We start from the raw sequence: 19,456 nt of genomic DNA on the forward strand, positions 1-19,456 counted from the left end.
GCCGCGCGGCCCGCCCCCTGGAACCCGGCTCTCATAGGCTCCGCGCCGAGACCCAGCCCCTCATTGGCCGCCCGAGCTGCCACTCGGGAGCAGCAGGGTAGGTGGTGCCCGTCACGTGCCCGGAATCACCTGACTTGGAGCCGTGGAGGGGGGAGGAGGAGTCACGAGGAGGGTGGCCCGGCCGGCCGAGCCCTCTGCCCTCCGCCCTAGCGAGCACCCCGGTCCTGGCCAGCCACGCGCGGTACTCCTCGCCGCTCCCCTGCCTTCTTAGGAGCTCTGGAGGCCATCGCAACCGGAGATGCCCTCTGGGCATTTGGGGGAAGAACTAGTTGTGCTGCTACAGTGGTACTCGCCCGACCAGTATTTATTGATGCCCGCGATGCCCTGGGGGGACAAGGGACACAAAACTGAGACGGACTCGGACCCTGCCCGCCCTCAAGTTGCTCGAAGATTGATAGAGATCGGATCTCTGCGTAAGTAGCTTCGGTACGAGGTATGAAATGGAAAGGTCAAAGGTGAAGATAACAATGTTCGGGAGTTGGGAGGGTGAGAAAGTCTGTAAGGAGGCTGTCTCTCAGCAGGTCTAGATGGATGGATCTGGTAGGTAGGGAGGAGGAGCCAGTCTGAGTGAGGGTAAAGCCTCAACCAAAGGCAGAGCCATGGGTGTGATGCAGTTCCTTCTAGCAGGTAGCGGGACCCTGAGAGGAGAGCAAATGCAGCCAAGCTAGAACTGCTTATCCTCCTTCAGCAAAACAGACAGTGGATACCACCACCACTTTAAACTCAATAGGACTCAATTTTCCCTCCTTCCCACCTAGTCAGTCTACTTTTCATGTAATTTACCCCTGCCCCCAATAGAACATTGCATCTTCTATGACCTTCAGTTCACAAACCAAAGGAATGAATAATGAAAGCAAATTAAAGCCAATGCTTTCACCAAATACGTTTGAGATAGCTAGAGGATTTTTCATCCTTGTCAGGAGTTAGAATTGGAAATTTGACGAACCAAGATCCTCTTAAAATGGAGGTGGTGGTGGTGGCACTGAATTTCCAAAGAAACGAACTTCTAGATTGTGAAAGGAAAGCATGTTCTTGTAAGTCTGGGACTTGGCTACGTCTGAATCTGTAAGTGGAAGGTAGGACAGACACATCCTTAGAAGTCATCTAGTCCAATCTCTCGCCTAAAGAGAATCCACCCTATGACACCTGTGGCTGTTGATAATGCAACATGCACCTCAGTAGTTCCAAGGGAGGAGAGCTCACTATCTCAAAAGGCAGCCGCTTCCACTGAGGTAGGATTTTGTTTGAAAGTCTCCTATTCAGACCAAAAATCACACTCCTTGGAGCTTAAAATGGATCACAGGAGTAGTCTTCATCTTTTTCATGACAGCCCTTCAAATATTAGATTGCAGTCTTCATTATCCACTAAATCTTCTCTGTCCCACATAAAACGTACTCTGTTCTTTCGACCATCGCTTCTATGGTGATGTCCGATAGAACTTTCTGTGAGGATAGAAATGTTCTGCAACGATGTAGAAGCCAGTGTGGCCTGAGCATTCGAAATGTTGCTACTGTGAGGAACTGAATTTTTTTTTTTTTTAACTTTAATTGCCAGATGTGGCTAGTGGCTCCCATACTGGGCAGCACAACCTTATTATTTTCAAAAGCCCTCTATTGATCGCTCACTGTCTTTTACATGCATGTGAGCTTGTCAACATCTACCAAATGTCTGGCACCCACAATGCAAAATGACCAATACAACCGTCAGGATGACTGTTTAGCATCTGGACAATACTTCGATTATGCTTTACAGAATGGATTTTTTTAATATATGTATCCAGAGTATATGTGGCTCGTACTGATAATCACTGGAACTAGTATTTTGTCAGCAATCCTAGTGCCTAGACTTGTATTACTGCATTTTTTTTTAACCTAAACATAAGACTTGACACTTCAGCTTGTTGGTGCAGGCCCAGAATTTTGGGTACTCCAAGTTGTTCTTTTCAAGTTTGTTTCAATATAGTCCACTAACCAGCCAACTTTGTGGCATTTACAGATTTGGTATTACACCATGCAACCCATGTGTAGTCTTTTACAATTTACAAGGCACTTTTCATCCATTATATTTAATTTGAACCTTACAACAACCCTGTGAGGTAGGCAAGATATGAAATCTACATTGTATGGACAAGGCAGCTAAAGTACAGCAGGAACTGAATGGATGAGATCCTTTTTCTACTCCACTGAGCAACTTCTTGTATAGTCTCTTCATCCAGATCCTTGATAGAAATGATGAAGAAGATCTCCAGAGGCCAGGCTGACTCTGAGTTCTTAAATAGCACTGACTGGTACAGCAGTTGAAGCAGGTCAGCTCCCCCCCCCGCCCTCCGTAAAAGTGCAGTTAACCAACCCACAGGTTGCCATTCTGTCCAAAAGGATAGTACAAGAGACAGTAACCTGAGTTACATAAATATTAATACTAGTCCCATGGGAAAAAAGCAAATGAGGGTTGGCTGCCAGAAAAAAAAAAAAAAAAATCCTGCTTGTCTGTATTCCACAAAGGGGCTGTCATACCAGTTGCTTAAAGAAGCCAAGTCTCCCTCTCTTCCAAAATCCCCATGGGGCCATGTTTTATTATTCTTATGATTCTCAGCACTTCCTATCCCACATTGTAATTGCTTATGTATATGTCTTATAACTAATTTCAAGTCATTTATCTTTATAATACCCAGCACTCAGCCCACTGCTGAGCATGTAGGAGGCCCTCAAATTGGTAAAAGATAAACCAATTCCAGTGAATGTTCTTCCAGTAGTGTCTGGCCCCCTTCCAAAAACGAACTTGTGACTAAAAGAGACAGACCATTGCCACATTCTTGCCAACATGACTGATTAAAATGCCCTTACAATTAGCCTGGTCACAGTTTCCAGCAAGTGCTGACGCTTTTGCTAGTTAAATCAGCTGTCATCGGTTCACTTTGTTTTCTACGTGTGTTTTGACCAAAGCGTAAAGACGGGTTCTCTAACAATAGGGTTAGAATATATGAAACAGGATTCTTAATAATGTCAGTCAGCAATAAGGAAAATAAGTGACCAATAAAATGAAACACCTGATTGTAGGTCTTCTAAAAGAAAGGAAAAAGACTAACAAACAAGAATATAGTGCTTTACCATTTACAGATCTTCACATACATTCCATTTGACCCTCACAACAACCCTGTGAGGTAGGCAGCACAGATACTATTCTCATTTAACATATGAGGAAAGTGAATCTCAGAGCAGTTGACTGATGTGCCCAAGGTTCTACAGTTAGCAAATAATTTGTATTAATATCAGTCTTTGGCCTAAAAATTCAGCACCCAACCTCCCCTCATACTTGCCCTACCTACTTCACAGGGATAATGAAGATAAAATGAATTCAAGGCTAGAAAAATACTTTGAGGGGGAAAAAGCACTGTATAATTATACCCGCAAACTATAATTTTTCACGATATATGGCTCATTCCCCTTCTTATCCCAGCTTGTGCATGAACCCAGAATTTTAGATTGCCTCTGTTCTGTGCTCAGCTAAGCAACAAGTAAGGCAGGGGAACAGTGTGATCCTGCTTTAAGTTATTATAAATTACAGTCAGGATAACTGCTAGTATGGCAAATCGAAAAACAACACAGGCCAATGTGCAGCTAGGACCCACTGAAGCACAGAGCAAAGCAAGGCAACGTTATCAGGTAGGGCATGATTGCATAGAAGGACACGTGGTGTCAGAGTTCACACTGGCACACACACAGTTATCTAAGGCAGAGTGGTGGCAAAGAAGAGTTATTTGTTCCACGTTATATAAACAAGAGCAGAAGATTCATGGGAACCCGTGCAAAAGCATCTTCTGTCACACACATCTTTCCAGCTGCCTACAGAGGATATAAACAACAGTGTCGGCTTCATTTTAAAGAATGAAGGTACCTGTGCTCATATCCTGAACTAAACCAAGGAACAGCTCCATGCTGAACTTCCTTGGCTAAAATACCACCAGTACCATCATTCCTAGTCAGACTAATAAACAGAATGTCTTTTAAGGTAATGAATTAGATGGCTGTGTTTAGATTTTTTTTCAGGATTCACTTTGGATTCTCCTGCTTTTAAGACCCAAAGAAAGTTATATTGAGTTTTTATTGGTGATTCTAAGTATATGTGTTTATAACAGTTAAAGTGTGGTAGGTGAATTCAACATATTAAAAGAGTTCTATAGCATCTGTTCAGAAAAGATTATATACTATACAAACTATTCAAGTCATACAAAACCATTTTGTCAGTGTCTTTTCAATTGAGAAGATTCCTATTCAGCACGCTTCTCCTCCTGAGGTGGTTCATACTGAGCAAGCTATAGGGCAAAGACAGAGGAGTTTAGGTGAATCTTATTCTAAATTGGGTAAAAAACTTCATAATAACAAAACAAGTTAACTATTATATTCAACTTAATTATTGAATCAGTAACTTTATAAGAATATTCTACTCTCTTTAAGCCACTTAAAATTAATACACTTTAAGATTTAATGCAATCAGGTCTGAGGAAAACTCTTTTTCGTATAAACCTTTAAAATTACTGGGAACCCAAAACTGAATTCCAGTTCATACCGCACTGCTCAAATACTTGATAGGCAACAACCTATCTGTATCTTCCCAAGGATGTTGTGGCTTCTGATAAGGTACTTTCTTTGTCTTTACCAAAGTTTTACTGAGCTTTCTCTCAAAAAGCAAAAAAAAAGAATAATGTAACATATATTAATCTAGCTAGTCAATGAAAAGCAGCTCATGTCTGACTTAAAAGGTCTAACTTAACCAAGAAGTTAACTGGTATTTGTGTTGTGGAATCTTGAATAATTTAAGGTACTGCATTTTCTATTACGCTAAACTGGTTCTCTGCAAGAACACTAGGCTGAGATTGAGATTATTTGAATTAGCTGTCAGATGCGAGAAGAGAGACTTCGCTGTGCTTTAGTTCCCTCACCTACAAAATGGTCTGTGTCCCTATCTCACTTATTTCGCAAGGTTGTTGAGAAGATAAATCACATGAGAACTGCCTAATGTAAAATAAGTTATGTGATTCAGAATGTGGTAAAACCTCAAAGGCTCAGAGATGACTAATTTGAAGCTTATGAAGATTCTCACAGGAATTTAAACAAAGAAAAAACTTGAACAATAGACAAAACTCAGTGCAAACAAATTAACACATTACAGAGCCACCACAATACGACTGTGCACACTGCACACTACACAACTGTAAGAGGTGCCTTTCACAAAGCAGTGACCCTACACTGACCTACTTACATCAACTGCTTATGATTCCCCAAAATTTCCATTTACTCATAAGCAGCATTAACCAATGTTCTCAAGTTTTTCTTGATGCAGGTTCCCAAGAACCTCTTCTTGACTACACTTTGCTTGTCCTATTTACAGTCTGTCTGTGGTTTTCTCGATAGGGCGTCAGTTCAGCCTTGCAGTTAATTGAGATTATTTCTCCTCCTCCCTCCCCTACTATCCATTTTAGTGAGGTTCTGATCTTATAATCATTAAAGGTGAAATTATTTTTAACATGAATTCTTTTAAAACATTTACCTTTGTTTTCAGTTTTTTATTTTCTTCTAGAATAGCTTCATATTTCTCTTTCATTTCTGCCAATTCTAGGCGAAGCAGCTCTATTTCTGGATTTTCTGGGGTAGCAGCTCCTAAGTGATGCTTTAAAAAACTAATATCAAAGTTAAGAATTTACTTGAGCTGAATGAAACTAATGAAATAGCTCAGAGTAGTATCAATGTCTCTGATCACAGTCACCGCATCTTACCACCAGCATTTACCCAGAGATCATCATCGCAAAACTTAACAGAAAGTAACTTTTTCAATCATCAAAAATATTTTAAATAGTATCTATGTGAAAAAATAAGAGTTCCAAAAATAAGTCCTTTTTCTGACTTGAAAGATGAAAAGGATACTCCAAAGCACTATTAGGTTTCTCTGGTTCTTCATATAAGGCTACCAATACTGCAAATCAAAAAGCAGAAAAAGCAATAATTAAAGTCTTAAATTTGAATGACTGAAATTATATTCCACAGCCCAGTAAGTATTAAGTGCCTATTATACGCCAAGCACATTGATAGGACTGCCATGCCATGGCACACACAGCAGATAACCTCCCTGTTCTCATTTATACTCTAGTGCAGAAGATAAGCAAAGGACTAAACCAAAAAAAAAAAAAAAAAAAAAAGAAGAAGCATCAAGTGTCAATACAGGATGATGGATTATGGGAGCACACTGGAAAAACACCTAACTCAGCCTAGGGCACCAAGGAAGGCATCCTAACAAGGGGAAGTAAGACCTGAGACCTGGGCTATGAGGGTTTCAGATAAAATGGGAAGGTGAGGGGGTGGGGAGGGCAAGAGAACACATATTGAGGAACTGAAAATTCAAGTATGGCTAGATGGAGCTGTGAACAATGTGGCAGGAAAGGAAGCTGGCAAGGTGGTCAGGAGGCCGACCAGGGAAGATCCTGCAAGTTCAGTTGGACTTTGATCCTAAGAACAACAGGCATATAATTAAACAGTTTTAAGCAGGAGAGTGACAGGATCACTCTTGACTGCTGTGTGGAAGATCCAGGATGGGACAAGGATAAAGGCAGGAGGAGCAGTTTAAGAGGCAGATGTGGTAATTCAGCTGAAAAAGATAGTAACCTGCACTAGAGTGATGGAGGGGTGAAAACAAAGATAAATTTGAGAAAATTTTTGGAGAGAATCAACAGGGCTATGATAATTACTGGAAGAAGCTTTGAATTGAAAATATGCTTCAAGGATAGAGTTTCATACACAACATGCTAAATAACCACCAACCAAAAACTTCACCAGTAATCAACATGCTTAAATCAACATTAAAATACATACTTCAGTTCATATCCAAAAGCTTACATCAGCACTGACTTGTTCATCTTCTACTGAATAAATTCCTCCTAGGATTTACTACTCAGATATAAATCTCTCTAAACCAGTGGTTAAGGTTTTTTTTTTTTTTTGTGCAAAGAACCCTCTGAAAAGTGACAAAAGCCAAAAAAACGTAACTACACACAAAAAAATGTGCATCTCTAGACCCCAAGTTAAGAAACTGTTGTAAGACAACACTCTTCCTTTTTAGTTTTTTAGCTCTAATAACTCATCAAAATATAGACAGAAAAAATCAAATGGCAATGACTTAACAACCAGCACTGAGTTCTGATAGTTACTCTTCTAAGTGTACTTACAACACTATTTTTTGAGAAGTCGGTATGTCTACATCACCACCACCCTCTCCTCCCCCCTCCTTTCAGTGTTTCTCTTTACTTTTTCTTTTTTTTCAATATATGAAGTTTATTGTCAAATTGGTTTCCATACAACACCCAGTGCTCATCCCAAAAGGTGCCCTCCTCAATACCCATCACCCACCCTCCCCTCCCTCCCAACCCCCATCAACCCTCAGTTTGTTCTCAGTTTTTAAGAGTCTCTTATGCTTTGGCTCTCTCCCACTCTAACCTCTTTTTTTTTCCCTTCCCCTCCCCCATGGGTTTCTGTTAAGTTTCTCAGGATCCACATAAGAGTGAAACCATATGGTATCTGTCTTTCTCTGTATGGCTTATTTCACTTAGCATAACACTCTCCAGTTCCATCCGTGTTGCTACAAAGGGCCATATTTCATTCTTTCTCATTGCCACGTAGTACTCCATTATGTATATAAACCACAATTTTTTTATCCATTCATCAGTTGATGGACATTTAGGCTCTTTCCATAATTTGGCTATTGTTGAGAGTGCTGCTATAAACATTGGGGTACAAGTGCCCCTATGCATCAGTACTCCTATATCCCTTGGGTAAATTCCTAGCAGTGCTATTGCTGGGTCATAGGGTAGGTCTATTTTTAATTTTTTGAGGAACCTCCACACTATTTTCCAGAGTGGCTGTACCAGTTTGCATTCCCACCAACAGTGCAAGAGGGTTCCCGTTTCTCAGTGTTTTTCTTTATTTTTTTTTTTAATTTTTTTTTCAACGTTTATTTATTTTGGGGACAGAGAGAGACAGAGCATGAACGGGGGAGGGGCAGAGAGAGGGAGACACAGAATCGGAAACAGGCACCAGGCTCTGAGCCATCAGCCCAGAGCCCGATACGGGGCTCGAACTCACGGACCGCGAGATCGTGACCTGGCTGAAGTCGGACGCTTAACCGACTGCGCCACCCAGGCGCCCCTAAGTGTTTTTCTTTAAATAACATACTCAAACTTGTTTTTTTCTTCCACTGATTTCCACCGATCTCTGCCAACTAACTTTTAAGACATGAATACTCTTACCTTTTCTACTTCTTGTTCCCCACCCCGTTTCTTTCAGCTTCTAAATTGGTCAGTGGTACTACAAGGTTGATAATTACAGAACATAATGTAAATAGCAAGTTTCCTGTGCTTTTCTATAGATGAAATATACTTCCTTTTAATCAGACAAGAAGCATGCCATACCCCGCGTTTCCCTTTTTTGCCTTAGCAGCCGGGATTTTTAGAGGTTGAAATGGTACTCAAAATAACTCAAATGCCTCTTTTTCCAAATGACTTATCTTTATCTTTAGCCATATAGTGTTTTAATGTTAGAAGCAATTTCAGATCCTCTTGGAAATAAGCCGGATAAAAATTCTAAATTAAATATGTGTAAAGTACATATGTTTGAAGCTGAAAAACATCAGATTTTAAATACGTCACATCAGTAGGTACTATGTTGTCTGGCATTATTTAGGAGACTGGAAATCTGCAGTGGTTGAGGAGTTAGATGCCAGTGGATGTGAGCAAGGGAAAAGAAGCCTTCAGTGGTTTCCAGTCTCATGAAGGAAGATCCATGTATGGCACAAGGCTGTACATCTTCAGTTACCTCCTGCCAAGGTCACTTCTCTACCTTTTAACATTCTTTTACTCTGTCTAGCCACTCCGGCCTCCTTGAACTTCCTGGAACTCTTTTTTAATTTTTTTTTTTTTTAATTTTTCTTTCAACGTTTATTTATTTTTGGGACAGAGAGAGACAGAGCATGAACAGGGGGAGGGGCAGAGAGAGAGGGAGACACAGAATCGGAAACAGGCTCCACGCTCTGAGCCATCAGCCCAGAGCCCGATGCGGGGCTCGAACTCCCGGACCGCGAGATCGTGACCTGGCTGAAGTCGGACGCTTAACCGACTGCGCCACCCAGGCGCCCCAGACTTCCTGGAACTCTTAACATCACATTTCATTCAGGTCTCTACTCAAATGTTACTTCTTGAGAGAGAAGTAACCACCACCTCTTATGAAATGGCACATCCATAGCTCTTTATCCCCTTTGCTGGTTGGTTGGTTGGTTGGTTGGTTGGTTGGTTGGTTTGGTGTTTTGTTTAGAGAGAGAATACAGGCAGGAACCGGGGAGTGGGGGGTGGGAATCAAGCAGGCTTCACACTCAGCATAGAGCCCAACACAGGGCTCGATCCCACAACCCTGGGATCACAACTTGAGCCATAATCAAGAGTCGGATACTCAACCGAGCCAGCCAAGCGCCCCTCCTTTTCTATGTTTCTTATTCATAACACTTGACACTGGCTGGCACTATGTATTTATTTATTAGGTCTCCCCCAACTAGAATATAAGCTCATTTAGAGCAGGGACATTTTTTTCCACTGCTGTATCCCCAGTGTCTAGAACAGAGACTTGAATAAAATGGTTAAATAAATGAAAGAAATGAACCCACAGAATTTTTTAAAGGGGGGGGGTCAATGAAATTTCAAGCATTTCTGACACTTCAAGAGAGGACAGAGCATAGCACTTTCATAGGTACTCCTGTATGTTTGATGAAGTGTAATTGCAACAAGATAGGGAAACTGGTACCTGAATCTAACGTAGGCAGCAATTCAAAATTACCAGCCCATGCATGGGAATTAAAAGCCCTGCTTTCTGCTAAGACCCAAAATTGTTATTCTCCCAGAATTGTCTCCTAACCTTTGCTTCTGGCCAAAGAGCAGTTACCAAATTCTTTCTTTCCCAGACACCTCTCGTGTGGACCCACGTCGTTATCCCTGACAGCTCTTCTGTTCTACACCCTTGCAAGTTCTAGCCAATGAGTTGAATGATGCATAGCAGGCATTCACATTATTGCTGAGCTAATGAAATAAGTAGTACCCCCAACCACCTCTTGGAACTCTCCAGTTTCAAGCTCCTTACTCATCTTAGGTCTTGAACCCCACTCCCAGAAACAGATACAGTGTAATAGCTTCTATTTTAAAAAGTGAAAACAATATAACCATTTTTATGTGTCCTCAAGCTCTTTAAACTGTAATCCTACTTATGAAATCTGCACAAAGTAGGAATTGGTATAGCCTACGAAACCGGGGTTGAAAAACCACAGCCAAATTTACTATGAATCGCCTACTATGGGGACTGAGTTCATTTAGTTATTTCATAGACAGCTTTGAAATCTGGTTAATTTTCCCACTTGCCCTTTTTTCGAAGGAAAATGCTTCTTTTCGTAATTTGGGGTCCGCAAAAACTGTAAGGAGGGAGGAGTTAGGAGCTCAAGGTCTTTATCAAACATACTCGCTGCGGCCACTCGAGGCAAAGCAACGGAAGTTGGAGGGACTTTGCAACAGCTGCAGGAGTTTCACTCCCCGCCCGGAGGGTGGTAGCGTGAGCAAGGCTATCCCACTCGAGCGGCGTCCGACAGCCAGCAGCCAGACGTGCGCCAGTCCCTACTGGACCCCGAGGCCCACCTTGCTGGACCCCAGACAGGTCCCACCTGTTCTCCCTCCTTTCCCACGCCTTGGCCCTACAGGGACGCAGCGCCGAGGAGCACGACGTGGACACGAGGAACCCTCTCCTAGCCCATGCTCACCCTTGGTCAGCGTGTCCAGCACCCCCGACTTCTCCAAGTACCTCCGGAACTGCTCCCGCTTCGAGTCGGCGGCCTGAGGAGACACGGCGGGTCAGTAGCCGAAGCCCAGGGGCCAGAGCAGGAAGAAGGCGCTGGGAGTCCGGCAACCCCGCCTCCGCCTCGCTGCCGCAGGCCCCCAAAACCTGCGCGCGCACCCCCATTCCCACCCGGAGCCGACCAGCGGCTGGCTACCGCCCGCACGCCCCCAGCCACGCCGCGCCCCCCTCACTTTGTAATGGGCCATAGTGACAGCGGCAGCGGCGTAGCTGGCGCCCGAGACCGTGGCTGGCGGGCTCTGAGCAGCACTGCTCATGCGCGGAAGGCCGCGCGCGCCTGCGCACTTGCGAACCACTGTGTGAGCTCGCGGGGGTGTGGCCTGTTTTCATGGCGACCAGGACGCTCTGGATGCCCCATAGTGAGCTAAGCCGAGGGAGGCTGCGTATGCCCGCCTCTCCGCTCCCGGCTCAACACCTCTCCTTCCTCTTCCGGTCCTCGCGGCAATTCGGTTGCCTAGAGAGAGGCGAGGGTTTGGTAACTCGGGGAGGGTGTCCAGGTGGGGCCAAGGATGGGCGTGGCGCCCGGGGGCGCGGCCTGCGGAGTCCGGGAGCGCTGGGACTGTAGCTGGGTGGGATCTCCGGGCAGCGGTGTGGGAGCGGACCAGTCTCAACCCGGGCCTCATCATTATTAGGTGTGGTAGCCTATACGTGCTGGCTTCTTGGCTTTCGTCCCGAAAAGGTGCGCACGACCGACGCAGGGCGCCCCTTGGGTTTCCAGTGGCTTGAGAAGAGCGCTTGGAATCGTATGTTTCGGCTCCAGCTTTTACTTTTGCAGTTTGTTTTGTGGCCGGCTTGATGTGGGCCTCTGGAGGGTGAGCAGTAACGTGCTAATAATAGGCCTTTTGAGCTCTTTCTGTGTGCCTGGTACTGTACTAAACACAACGTTTCTTATTTTAATTCTCACACTATCCCTGTAAGGTAGCTACAGTTAGTAAAGTGTCGAGGTTAGAGGACTAGGGAGTGTAGAGATACAACTCCAGTCTGGACACTGAATCACGATGTTTTAAAGCCACCAATCTTTTTAAAATTTTATTTACTAGATAGCAACATTTTGATTATACTCAAGAGACATCAGGTTGCAGTCTATATAAGGAAACGAAATTAAGTCCCAGGGACAAACAATTTAACCATTGTCCAGAAATAAAAGATTAGTAACTAAAAGGGAGACTTATGTAGAATCAGTATAGTCTCCTAAGGCTCTGCTCCCATCAAGGAAAAACGTAGTTCCAAACCATTAAGCCTGGATTCTTAACGTGACGTTCCCGGAATCAGTTTTCACGAATTCTGAAAGGAGCCTGTGAAAAAAGTAATCCTGATCCGGTAGCCCTCCTTGAATTTAAAACTGCCCCATCACCATTTAGAATTAATGTGTTTTTCCTTTTTGAAGTAGGTTTGCAATTGTCTGCCTAAACAGCTCGTCTTTAGAGCTGCCCTTATTTGTTTTGCCTGCTCCACCACCACCACGCTAGGGTCATATAATATGCAGGATGTCTAGAAGTCAACAGCTGTTCAGATCTGAAGGTCTGTGGGAGCCCGCCTACCGATGAGGTTGTTTGTCAGCAGCGCTAAATGATTTGGAGGGCAAGCAGTAGAATTATTGCAGCTCCTGATCAAATCAGATTCTAAGGACAACCGTCCCAAAGAATCAGGAGTGTCTGGAATGTCCAGACAGTCTCCCTGGGAAGGAGGAAGGGTTCTGTTTGTGCCCTCTCTGAACTGGCCCTTGAGGTTTCCTTTAGGAGGTGACGTCCGATTTTCACCTTCTGTAGAGGGACCCCATGTAGCACTAAGCCACCTCCGTTTCCAAGCACAGTTAGCTGGCAGAGAGAAAGCTGTTTGAGGCGACTGTCCCACGTGGTCGTCTGGATCTATAGCAACACCTGGAATAGAACCTTGACCTCTAGAGTAGTGGTTCCTTTTGCTGTCTTTGCCATCGATTTCTTTCTTTCCCTTTAACGGGTTACCCACTTCTTTTCTAAATATTTTGCGACTGTCTTCATTATTACATGAGCTGATGTGTTGAAGGTGACTACAGGTTGCGCTAAGTGTGCACATCTCATTAGAAAGTACAGTTTCTTGCCCATCCAAAACGCATTTCTCATCATTTCCATTGTGATGGTCAGGATCTGCCTGAAATGCAGGTGAACTTAAACTAGGGCACACTGCTGTGTGTGTTTGCTTTTCCATCAACAAATAATAATCAGGTGCAGGAGAGAGTCTCTTCAGTGAATTTGCAGATGTGCTCTGATATTTGGCAAGATTTTGTTTTGACTTGTTCACAAAGAATTCATTGTGCTCATCCTCCAGTTTATATCGTCCCCAAAGCCCTCTTTTAATCTTTTTAAAACCTAGGTGGAAAATTTCTAGAATATTTAAGAAAAGTGAAACAGTGGCTATAGACTGCATAAATAACAGGAATATTGTCTTTTCTGTTGGTCTTGAGACAAAACAATCAATTATATTTGGACATGGGTGGCTGTGGCATTTAAATAAAGGCTCTAAATGAAATCCATACAAAAGGTACTGTCCAATCATGAACCCAACCTCTACCACAGAGCGAGTGAAAATGTGTATCACGTAAGTGCAAAGCAAGGTCCCCCTGAGTGGGGCTTTGCTTAGTTTCCTTTGTTCCAGCTGACAAAGTTCTTGCTCCAGTCTCCTCCTGTCCCAGGGCATTTCACACTCCACCCCCTTCAGTGCCCCTCTCAGCTGAGCTTTCTTCCTCTGCCTCTCTTTCTCCAGAACTTTCAGTCGGTACAAAGCATGGCCCATATAGACCAGGGATGGTGAAGATACAAATATCACCTGCAAGATCCAGTATCTAATGAGGGAGATGGGAAAGGCCTGGTCATAGCATACATTTCTGCAGCCGGGTTGTTCTGTATTACAGATGAAGCCAGACTGCTCGTCGTTCCAGACATCTTCAGCTGCTACACCCAGAACAAGCATTCGAAATATGAACAGGATAGTGAGCCAGATCTTTCCAATTATGGTGGAGTGGATGTGAACTTCCTCCAGGATGCCTCCAAGGAAATTCCAGTTCCCCATGTTTATTTAGTCAGCCATCTTAGCTCTGAACCCCATCAAATAGGAGGCAGATACATTCTTCCATTCTGAAGGCCATGCTATTTCGTAAAGCAAACCTATGGCCAAAACATGAACAAAGCATCACTCTTTTAGTGTGCTGGTTGCTTTAATTTTTTCCTAGAGATCTATGATAATCTTATGAAGAATATATTTAAGATACCAGGAATTTTAAGTCACTTATGTTTAGACCTCATACTGCAACAAAGAAGGGGAAAAAAGATACCTGGAGGAGGGGTTGTGTATATTCTGTATGAAGAACAGAACTGTAGATGGGGTGGCTGGCTGGCTCAGTCAGAACAGCATGCGACTCTTGATCTGCGGGTCATGAGTTCGGGCCCCACATTGGGTGTACAGATTACTTAAGTAAATAAAAATTAAAAAAAAAATAATAATAGAACTGTAGGATTCCCTACAAGAAAGGAGTCTTGTTATTATTAGCTGAAGCTTACTTACTGTTTTACTTTGTTAAACTGAGAACTTCTGAAGAGGTTCCTAAAACTACTGACATGATCTTACAAGCCTATTTATTAAGATTATATAAAAATTATAGCCAGGGCACCTAGGTGGCTGAGTCAGTTGAGTGTCTGATTCCAGCTCAGGTCATGATCTCACTGTTCGTGAGTTCAAGCCCTGCATCGGGCTCTGTGCTGACCACTCAGAGCCTGGAGCCCACTTCAGATCCTATATCTCCCTCTCTCTCTCTCTCCTCCTCCCTAGCTCGTATTGTCTCTCTCTTTCTCAAAAATAAATAAACATTAAAAATTTTTTTTAATCATAACCAAAGTCAGTGATTTTTAAATCTCATTTACACACAAAGGAAAATGAACGTGTTTCATTTAACAATTCACTAAGATACAGCATTTAACGAAACCAGAGGAAACGGATCTGGCTCTTGCTATAGGAATTTAGATTTGTTTTTAATCCACATTTAAATGTCTAAATTGCTTTCTGGCAGCTGTTGAGCATTTTCAGAAGTCAGAAATTTCAGTAATATTTATGAATATTCATAAAATTCTTAATTATCTATGAAAAATTTTGTACATTTTTATCATCTTAAAATGAACTCCAAAAATTCTCAACTATTTCTGTACTACCAGAATGTTATTAGATAGTTCTTGAAATAAATGGATGGCTGATGTGGTGGTTGTATTATACATACTTTCATTGTAATAATACTTGACATATTTAAGACATATATCTTGCTTTTGAGGAAGGAGCAGGTGGGTAAATCCTAATTCAGATGCTTGGATTATCAGATAGTATGTTCCATACTAAGGTAGATATACTAGGGTATCGAAGAGGAAATATATCCCATGGGAAAGATTAAAAAGAGGGAATGGTTTCATCACTTAGGTTTAAAATATCAGTGTGGTGTCTACTCCTGACACATGTTGCACTGTATGTTAACTAAAATTTAAATAAAATTTTGAAAAAGAAATTAAATTGAAATATATATATATCAGTATATATCCTATATCCCTCGTCTAAAGGGAAATGTTACATATGCAAGTAAAATCCTGGGATACTGTAGCTACACGATACGTTCATCATAAAAATCTTATGAGGTAGATACGTTGTTTCCCCATTTTACAGACGAGGAAACTGAGGCACACCTTAAATTACCCAAGGTCACACAGCTGAAACTGGCATTAAAACTCAATCAGTGTAGGGGCGCCTGGGTGGCTCAGTCAGTTAAGCATCCGACTTCGGCTCAGGTCATGATCTCACAGTTTGTGGGTTAGAGTCCCACGTCAGGCTCTGCGCTGACAGCTCAGAGCCTGGAGCCTGCTTCCCATTCTGTGTCTCCTTCTCTCTCTGCCCCTCCCCTTCTCGTGCTCTGTCTCTGTCTCTCTTTCTCAGAAATAAACATTAAAAAAAAAAAAAACAGTGTAGCTCTAAAATCAGTTCCTATTCTACTAAACTGTTATTTTTCCTCTTTGCACTGAAACATTAAGAAATCATCTGTTTTCCCTTAAGTTTATTTAAATTAGGTATGTCAAATAGTGGTAGTTGGGCTTTTTAAACAATTAGTTCAAAAGTCTTTATTTAGTTCCTTTTCTAAAAGCTTCATACAGTTGAAAAGATTCAAAACCATCAATGTTCTAAAATTTAGTTGTATTCCTGATAGAGAAAATTTCTATTTAACTTTATTATGTTAATAATAGTATATTCTTTGATCCAACAATCTAAAACACTTTCAAGTGTAAGAAATTGGTATTATTCATGTTGTTTATAATACTCACACATTGAAAATGTCCAAAATAACTATCAATACAAGAAAGACAGCATTGCACTTAATAAATAACAGTACATCCATGGTATGGTACTATGCAACCAATAAAAATGGTAAATATATACTAATATAAAAAGACATTTGATAAGTTGTTTCAGTTTATAAAATAGAACAGTATGACCCCATAATTATATATTTTTTATAGGTAGAGATGCGTCCAAAAAAGCCCAGAAGGATATTCATCGAGATATTAACTATGATTATCTCTGGATGGTGTGATTACAATTAACTTAATTTTTCGTAATATGTATTTTAGTTTGTTTTACCATGAGCACTTTTATAATCACACACACAAAAAAATGTTTTTCTTCTCCTTAAGGGACAAGAGCATAATATTTCCTGAAAGAAGGAGCAGTAAATTATTCAGCTACAAATCTTAGGTTCTGAAGCTTTCATAACAAATGACGTGAATACTAGTCTACATAGATTCAATCCCATAGAACCCAAAAGCAAAAAATAAAAACATTTCAAACAACTCTTTCTTAATTTGCTAAAACAGAGATTAACACAAACCTGTTTAGATAAATCTGAGAAGCAAATCATGCTTATTCTCTGAATGTGCCCCCCTTTGCAGGTGTAGAGAGGTTCAGTTCCATGCACTGAGTCAGCCATCAGCTAAGATCCTTTTGTGCTCCTCCTTCTAAGTTGGCTGCATCCAATAGAACTTTTGCAGTGATGTTGAAATTAACTCTGCATTGTCCAATAAGGTAGCCACTAGCTATGTATAGTCACCAGGCACTTGTGCTGTGTCTGTGTAACACGGGAACTGAATTTTTTATCCTATTTAATTTTAACTAAAATTTAAAAGCTTCATGTGCCTAGTAGCTGCTTTATTGGACAGGACAGATAAAGAATATTTCCAATATTTCCAATAACACAGCAGTTTAGAAGACTACAGTTACGAGCCCCAAATTAAGCTGAATAGGTGGTTCCTCTATAATTCAGAGATGCTAAATTTAGAACACCAGATGTTTGGGTGATTTTGTTTTTCTTTACAGTAGTTTTGCCTCCTGGGGAAATTAGATATCACTGTTTTTGGTTATGTGAACGATGTGGCTGGTACCAAAAAGTCTTTCTGACTAAATAGTAACTTCTTAGTCATCAATCTTAATAATCAATGGGTCATGTCCAATTTCATAGTTAAATGAATTCTGTTTCTCTGTCTAGTTTTCTGTTACATACAGTTACATTTCCATTTAGGTCATTAAAGGTCTCTCTTCAGAGCTAGTGACCTGATGGGTTGGCCATGACAAAGGACTATTTCTTTGCTGGGCTTTTTTTTTTTTCCTAAGATTTTTTTTTGTTTTTAAGTAACCTCTACTCCCTAGCATGGGGCTCAAACTTACAAGCCCAAGATCAAGAGTCACATGGTCTACGAACTGAGCAAGCCAGGTGCTCCTTCCCTGGGCTTCTTTGCCAACTAACACATACTTTTCAGATTAAATGCAACTATTTCATAGGGGAAAAAATTATACATATATATTCATATTTGTATTTATGTATTATATAACTTACATATTATGTATAATACATAAACTATGCATAAATTATTAATAAACTTGAAAAACACTAAGCCTCATTAGTAGTCAAATACAAATTTAAATGAAGTATTTCTTTAACTATCAAAAGTGCAAATTTTTTTAGACATTGGCTATTTCATCTTAATGTTTTATTTTAGAGAGAGAGAGCGAGTGAGAGAGAACACAAGCAGGGTCAGGGCAGAGAGAGAGGGAGACACAGGATCCAAAGCGGGCTCTGGGCTGACGTCTTTTTCAAAGACATACCTGCTCTTGGCACGAGTGTAAGGAATCTGTTACTATCATATACTGTCAACAAATGGATGCAGCTACTTAAAAGGCAGTTTTTTGTTGGTTTTTTGTTTGTCATTGTTGTTGTTTTAAGTAGGCTCCATGCTCAACGCAGGGCTTGAACTCAACAACCCTAAGATCAAGGCCTGAGCTGAGTTCTCAAAATAAATAAATAAACTTAAAAAAAAAAAAAAAAAAAGACCTGAGCTGAGTTCAAGAGTCGGACGCTCAACCAACTGAGCCACCCAGGTGCCCCCCAAATCTATCAAAATTAACATAGCATTTCTGCTTCTGGATGTTCAAAATATTCACTCAGCAAACATACTCAAAGACACACTGCATGTACTAGGAAGGTCACATAGCACTGTAGACAATAGTACAAAAGCAGCAACAACTTCAATGTCCAGTAGAGATGTGGTTAAATAACTACAACTTTCTCACTCAGCAACTCCGAGAATAGGGTCCCTATGTCACATTGTAAAGCAAGTGACCGAACAATCCATGTAGTATAATCTCACTTATCTCGTTAAAACATACATTTCATATGTATATTTAATTAGCTAAAACAGAGAGATTAACCCAAAGCTTAGTTGGGGTAAATCCGAGAAGCAAATTCTCCTTCGAAGTTCAATCACAGTCATCTTCAACTTGTTTTCTGAACTTGTCCCTTTGGGGGTACAGAGCAGATTCAGTGCCATTCAGCGCAGTGAGTGATTAGGCATCAACGAAATCCTTTCTGCACACGCTGAACAGAAAAAGGTCTGCAAGAATACACACCCAGCTGTTGACATCGGTCACCACCAAGGGAAAAGAGCAGGGTTTGGGACGGGAAGATAAAAGGGACTCTTATCTTTTAAGTTCTTGTTCGAATCTTTGTTTAAGCAAAAACACATGCATATTCTCACGCTCAAAGAATATGTTTTTAACAAATCTCAGATCCGTTTTTCTCAAAATGTTGAACTACTTTTCTCAATATATCTAAGTAAGTATGGATGCTCCTTTCAGAATATAGCAACGTGTTTAGCTAGTTGTTTATAAATAAGACATGTTGGGGCACCCAGGTAGCTCGGTCGGTTAAGTGCCCAACTTCGGCTCAGGTCATGATCTCGCAGTTGGTGGGTTCAAAGGTTCATGGCCCACGTCAGGCTCTGTGCTGACAGCTCAGAGCCCGGAGCCTGCTTCATATTCTGTGTCTCCCTCTCTCTCTGCCCCTCTCCTGCTCACCTCTGTCTCTCAAAAATAAACATTTTTTTTAATTTTAATAAATAAATAATGA

The 19,456-nt window shown here is 41.5% G+C and overlaps 2 protein-coding genes and 1 long non-coding RNA gene across 4 annotated transcripts in view; 1 reads left to right on the forward strand and 2 right to left on the reverse strand.

Annotated features, from left to right (window-relative positions):
* The first annotated feature begins 124 nt into the window (after positions 1–124).
* The window catches only part of LOC147577934 (uncharacterized), a 28,348-nt gene continuing 9,016 nt past the window's right edge, over positions 125–19,456 (forward strand). Inside the window, exon 1 of the long non-coding RNA XR_015254616.1 lies at positions 125–473. This is a non-coding gene — a long non-coding RNA (uncharacterized LOC147577934). The remainder of the gene's footprint in view (positions 474–19,456) is intronic.
* On the reverse strand, positions 3,148–11,298 carry MYCBP (MYC binding protein). 2 transcript variants are annotated; one of them, XM_025932128.2, is made up of 5 exons: positions 11,166–11,298; positions 10,898–10,970; positions 5,983–6,031; positions 5,609–5,738; positions 3,148–4,373 (listed from the first exon to the last, which is right to left on the reverse strand). In XM_025932128.2, the coding sequence occupies exons 1-5, from the start codon at positions 11,247–11,249 to the stop codon at positions 4,329–4,331; spliced, it is 381 nt and encodes a 126-aa protein (XP_025787913.1). In that variant the 5' UTR covers positions 11,250–11,298; the 3' UTR covers positions 3,148–4,328. The 2 variants fall into 2 exon arrangements, with proteins under 2 accessions (XP_025787913.1, XP_086572654.1); XM_086716528.1 differs by lacking the exons at positions 5,983–6,031; positions 11,166–11,298 and having other exon boundaries at positions 10,898–11,148.
* Positions 11,288–14,776, reverse strand: GJA9 (gap junction protein alpha 9). Its single transcript, XM_025912087.2, has one exon. It carries the CDS (start codon positions 14,038–14,040, stop codon positions 12,502–12,504), a length of 1,539 nt encoding a protein of 512 aa, XP_025767872.1. The 5' UTR covers positions 14,041–14,776; the 3' UTR covers positions 11,288–12,501.

This window comes from Puma concolor, chromosome C1 (genome assembly GCF_028749965.1).
Source record: "Puma concolor isolate L17-30 chromosome C1, mPumCon1.1.hap2, whole genome shotgun sequence".
In the NCBI taxonomy this organism is placed as follows: domain Eukaryota; kingdom Metazoa; phylum Chordata; class Mammalia; order Carnivora; family Felidae; genus Puma; species Puma concolor.